This window comes from Hyalella azteca, unplaced genomic scaffold, assembly GCF_000764305.2.
Source record: "Hyalella azteca isolate HAZT.00-mixed unplaced genomic scaffold, Hazt_2.0.2 contig11821, whole genome shotgun sequence".
NCBI lineage: Eukaryota > Metazoa > Arthropoda > Malacostraca > Amphipoda > Hyalellidae > Hyalella > Hyalella azteca.
In genome coordinates this window covers 337,845-344,361 of record NW_025941804.1, presented here as the reverse complement: position 1 = coordinate 344,361, position 6,517 = coordinate 337,845, and the positions used below count along the sequence as shown (strand labels likewise).

The 6,517-nt window shown below is 31.9% G+C and overlaps 1 protein-coding gene across 1 annotated transcript; it reads left to right on the top strand.

Moving 5' to 3' along the window:
* The first annotated feature begins 419 nt into the window (after positions 1-419).
* Positions 420-6,128, top strand: LOC108683271 (heme-binding protein 1). The gene is made up of 7 exons (XM_018172572.2): positions 420-452; positions 1,286-1,355; positions 2,275-2,328; positions 3,871-4,003; positions 4,483-4,657; positions 5,175-5,282; positions 5,983-6,128. The coding sequence occupies exons 2-7, from the start codon at positions 1,287-1,289 to the stop codon at positions 6,047-6,049; spliced, it is 606 nt and encodes a 201-aa protein (XP_018028061.1). The 5' UTR covers positions 420-452; position 1,286; the 3' UTR covers positions 6,050-6,128.
* Positions 6,129-6,517: the final 389 nt, after the last annotated feature.

The window sequence follows — 6,517 nt, the reverse complement described above, 5'->3', positions numbered from 1 at the left end:
ATTAATATATATTATTATAACATAATAATTATATTTTGTAATTAGCACCATTAACGATTATAAACGAAAACATTTAACAATGCAAAAAAATACAAAGAAACAATATTAGAAAAAATAGAGAACGCTGACTATAAGTCATAATTTAGTTACTAAATAATCAATAATCCACACAATTGTAATTCAATAAATAATCTACATAATTTAAATTATTTAACAATATTGAGTGCGTGTGTTTGTGTGTTTTGCATGCTTGGCACCGCTGTATATTCTACGTTGAAATTTAATTCTCGCCTATTGGGCCTGTCCCCCACACTACCATAGTTCCCACACCTCCCTCCCCGACCGTGGGAAACGGCCGCCGCTTAGCAGCCGCCGGTCGCAGGCTATATAAGCCGCCGCGGCCGCACTGGCCTGTCAAATTTACGCCAGCCTTCAACCCATCAACACGCAAGGCAAGTGACTTCTTATATGTTGTTGATTTATTAATATTTGTAGTTTAAATTTAAGTCTGAATTATTGTTATTTGTTGTTGATTTTCAAATATTTCTAATAATGTTGTTAATTTTTAAATATTTTTAATAAAAAAACTAAATCTAAATTATTGTTATTTGTTGATGACTTTCAAATATTTTGAATTTAAAAAGTATGTCTAAATACTTTTTTGTTGTTATTTCGATATTTATAATTTGAAAGATAAGTTCAAATATTCATTCACATGTTGATGATTTTTAATATTTTTCATTTTAAAGGTGAGTTTGAATCGTTGTTTTATGTTGTTAATTTTAAAATATTTGTAATTTAACGACAGGTCTAAAAATTCTTTCGCACGTATTTTTTTTGCATTTGAAAAAATATATATTCTCTATAAATAGATAATCAATACTAATTACGTTGGTAGCATAGATTTATTGTCTCTGATTTTAATTCTACCAACTTTGCATACATATTTTACATACCTAAACTTGACACACCAAAACTTGACACACCTAAACTCGACACACCAAAACTTGACACACCTAAACTCGACACACCAAAACTTGACACACCTAAACTTGACACACCAAAACTTGACACACCTATACTTGACACACCTAAACTTGACACACCTAAACTTGACACACCTAAACTTTGACACACCTAATTTTGACACCTAAACTTGACACCTAAACTTGACGTACCTAAACTCGACACACCAAAACTTGACACACCTAAACTTGACACACCAAAACTTGACACACCTAAACGTGACACACTTTTATCTTGACCCACTTTATACCGTACCCAGAATGCTGAAACTTGGCTACGTGCTGCTGCTGGTGCTGGGCATCGTATCATGCTGCTCCTTACATAATGTTGTGAGTAACTAATTAACTAAATTAATTAACTTATCAATTAAATTAATTGATAATTAATGCATTACCACTTTTCTTCATTGATCAATATTAAATTAATAAATTAATTACTTTTTAATTCAATGATAACTAAATAATGCAATTGATTAATATTGCATTAAACTAATAACTAATTAATTGAATAATTCCTACGCGATTCAATCCATAATTAACACACTAATTAATTAAGCAGTTATTTATTCAATCATTATGAGATAATTTAATTATTACTAACTTAATTAATTAAAAACCATTAATCCAATAAGCTACAAATATATTAATTAAAATTAGTAATTATTTCATTTAATGACTAATTAGTTATTTTAATTATTGCTTTATGCAATTAACACCTAATTTTCACAATGCAAGCAAATAATGACTAATTTATGGATGTTGGAAGTAGTTTAATTAAAGATAGGGGATATAAGGACATTAAACATAGCAGTTGAAATTTTCTTAAGGCATATAAACCCAAACAATTTTATTTTATCATCCCTCAGTAAAAATTTGAAATAATTTGGAATATTTTTTAACGGATGCAGTTTTTCTTACAATTGAAATATTGTTTATAAAAATTATTAATAAACTTAATGGGGAAATATATTTCTTTACCGTTTAATAATAATGATTAATAAACTGAAAGGAGTATCATATGTCTGCATCTATTTTATTCGATCGTTCACAGAAATTTAACTTTTCAAAAAAATTTGCGAAAAATTTTTTCTTTATATCAAAAATATACCAAAAAATTACTTTCACTTTACTTTACCAATAAATTCACCTAAATGTGGTTAAATGATCATAAAAAATAAATTTCAAGAAAATTGTTAATTATCAAAATCAATTAACAAATAATAATTATCATAAAAAAATTTCCCTTCAGGTTCCCCGAGCTGACCTGGAGGAAGCTCCCTACTCGGTAGTTGCTACATTTGAGGTCAGTTCATCACGAGGTAATTCATGATATTTTCATGAATTCATGGTATTTTCACGAATTCATTATATTTTCACGAATTCATTATATTTTCACGAATTCATGGCATTTTCACGAATTCATGGTATTTTCACAAATTCATGGTATTTTCACGAATTCATTATATTTTCACGAATTCATGATATTTTCACGAATTCATTATATTTTCACGAATTCATGATATTTTCACGAATTCATGGTATTTTCACGAATTCATGATATTTTCACGAATTCATGGTATTTTCACGAATTCATTATATTTTCACGAATTCGTGATATTTTCACGAATTCATTATATTTTCACGAATTCATGATATTTTCACGAATTTATGACATTTTCACGAATTCGTGATATTCGTGATATTTTCATGAATTCATGATATTCATGATATATATATACGAATTCATGATATTCATGATATATTCTCGAATTCATTATATTCATGATATATTCACGGATGCATGATATACATGATACTTTCCCGAAATCTTGATATTTTCACGAATTCGTGATATTCGTGATATTTTCATGAATTCGTGATAATATCAAGAATTCATGATAATTTCACGAATTCATGAAATTTATGATATTTTCAAGAATTCAAAATACTTTCACATGATACTCATCATATTTCCATGAATTCGTGATATTCGTGTTATTTATAATATTTTCACAAATCCACATTATTTTTTTTTCACAAATTCATGCTCTTTTCAAGAATTTAGGATTTAAAGTATTTTTTCACATTATATATGATATTTTTTCGCAAATTACGTGATATTTTTTTCGCAAATTATATGATATTTTATCGGAAATTATATGATATTTTTTTCGCGATTTATACGATATTTTTCACAAATTATATATTTTTTCACAAATTATATGATATTTTTTCAAAAATTTTATGATATTTTTTCGTTAAATATACGATATTTTTTCACAAATTATATGATATTTCTTATTAAATTACATGATATTTTTGTCACAAATTATATGATATTTCTTCACAACTTATATGATATTTATCAACAAATTATTTGAAATTTTTCGCAGATTATATGATATTTCTTTGCAAATTACACGATATTTTTTCACTATTCAGACAAGATGTCCCATTTATTTACATGGGTACAATTACACTTTTCACTATTTGGACAAGATCCCCCATTTATCTTCATGATGTAAATTTTTTGTAATTTATTCTCATGATGTAACTTTTTTGTAATTAATCTTCATGATTTTTCTTGATGTAATTTATCTTCATGATGTAATTTTTTATGTATTTTATCTTCATGATTTTTTTTGATGTATTTCCCCCCCTTCCCCAGGCGGGGTACGAGGAGCGGGCGTATTAAATATTTTTTTTCCACAAATTATACGATATTTCTTCGCGAATTATATGATATTTTTTCACTATTTGGACAAGATCCCCTTTTATCTTCATGGTGTAATTTTTATGTAATTAATCTTCATGATTTTTCTTGATGTAATTGTCCCCCCCCCAGGCGGGGTACGAGGAGCGGGTGTATCCAGCCAAGGCTTGGGTGTGCACAGCCTACGTGGCGGCCGCGGAGGAGGACAAGGAGGATGAAACCTTCAATACTTTGTACCGGTACATTAACGGTACAAACGAGGCGGGTGAGTGCTGTGTACCGGTACATTAACGGTACAAACGAGGCGGGTGAGTGCAGTGTACCGGTACATTAACGGTACAAACAAGGCATGTGATTGCAGTGTACCGGTACATTAACGGTACAAACGAGGCGGGTGAGTGCAGTGTACCGGTACATTAACGGTACAAACGAGGCGGGTGAGTGCAGTGTACCGGTGCATTAACGGTACAAACGAGGAGGGTGAGCGCTGTGAACTGGTAAATAAATGGTGCCGTTATAACAAATATAATTGCTGAAAAACCGGTATAATTTTTTTACAGCTGTTATAGTACCGATCTTTTACAGCTATCTCGGTACTTTTTACAGCTGTCACGGCACCATTTTTGCAGCTGTCACGGCACCATTTTTGCAGCTGTCACTGTACCTTTTTTAAAGTTATATAAGTACTTTTCTCATAGCCATCTTGGTGCCTTTTTTACAGCCTTAATGGTACCTTTTTTACAGCTGCGGCGATACCCATGACAGCCCCTGTGACGGTTGAGGTGGTACCACAGGCTGGAGGCCTCAACAGTTACACGATGTGCTTCTTTATTGCTGAAGACCATCAGGCCAGTCCCTTGCAGCCCACCGAACAAGGGGTCTACCTCGAGAACAGACCCGAGATATCCGTCTACACCAGGTGCGATGTCCTAATCATGTGTTTTTAATATCCGCTCAGTTAGACCCCTCAATTTCCAACATATGCGATGTCCACACAAATAGACTCCAGACCCCTAGACCAGCGGGCAATGTCCATTAAATTAGACCCGAAACATCCGTCTAGACCCTAGACCGAGGGCGATATTCACTCGATTAGACCGAACACAGGTATAACGTATTTACTTTAGAGATGAACATATTATTCAATTTAATGTATATTTATAAATTATATAATATAATGTGAAAAAGTTATATGATATAATCACTATGAATAATTTATAGAATATAATCAATACCGAATACGTTGTATAATATAATCAATATGACTACGTTATATTAAATAATTAATATCACTACGTTATACAATATTATTAATATGACTACGCACTATAATATAATTAATATGAATAAGTCATATAATATAAATAAAACAACGTTTTTTAATATAATTAATATGACGAAGTTATATAATATAACAAAAACCGAATAACTCTTAGGGAGTTCACCGAGTACGCGCTGGAGGCAGGCTGGCAGCTGGAGGCTGATGAACTGCGGCAGCTGGTGGCAGCAGACGGCAACTCGGTGGTGGAAGATGACTTGTACAGGTGGCTACCCTCATACCCTCTAGTGCTACCCTCATACCCTCTAGTACTACCCTCATACCCTCGGTGCTACCCTCATACCCTCTAGTGCTACCTTCATACCCTCGGGTGCTACCCTCATACCCTCGGGTGCTACCCTCATACCCTCTAGTGCTACCCTCATACCCTCGGGTGCTACCCTCATACCCTCGTCCCTCATACCCTCGGGTGCTACCCTCATACCCTCTAGTGCTACCCTCACACCCTCGGGTGCTACCCTCATACCCTCTAGTGCTACCCTCATACCCTCTAGTGCTACCCTCATACCCTCTAGTGCTACCCTCATACCCTCTAGTGCTACCCTCATACCCTCGGGTGCTACCCTCATACCCTCTAGTGCTACTCTCATTACTCTCGAACATGATGTTATAAGTCTATTAGTCATTTAATTATATTCAATTTGTTTTTCATTTTCTGTTCATTATTTGTAAGCTCAAAAATAATATAGTTTATTTTTTATTTTTTTTTATCGCAGGATTTAAATAATAGAGGCTGGGCGGTGAAGTTATATACAAACCCCAATGGTAGTTAAAAAAACGCATTTTTAAGCCAATGTTTTAATTAATTTTAGATGATATCTATGTAATAGATAATGATGTAGAAGTTATTTGACTATTAATTATTGTTAATTAGTTATTGATTATTAATGTAATTTATTTTTCAGAGCTTCTTACCAGCCGCCGTTCCAGTTCTGGGATCGCAGGAACGAAGTTTGGCTTATCAAGGCTTGAGAAAATCACTTCGAAAATGCATAACCGGAATCAATAAAAAAATTTAATAACTAATAAAATTATACAAAATTTTAGTAATAAAAAATAAAAATTTTAATTTTTCGAAAATTAAAATTTGTAATTATAGTATTTAGTATTGAAAAAATAACAAATTAGAACATTATAAAGAAACATTTTAACGAAAAAAGTATTGTTGTTATATGTGTGGGTCAACTAAGTTATCTTCAATTATAACTTAAAGTGAATCAACAGCGTTTTAATGTAAGTGTTTTGATGAATTATTTTGTGCGAACCAAAAAAAATGAATGTTATTCCTGGGTTTAATGAATGCATAATTTTAATAAAGTATAAAATGCAATTCACGAGTTTTAATTTCCAGTAAAATATTTTTTAGCGGAAAACTTCAGCAACTCAGGTGCAAAAATTCACAAATAAAGTATGTCTTTTTATTTAATTTAACGCGAGGTA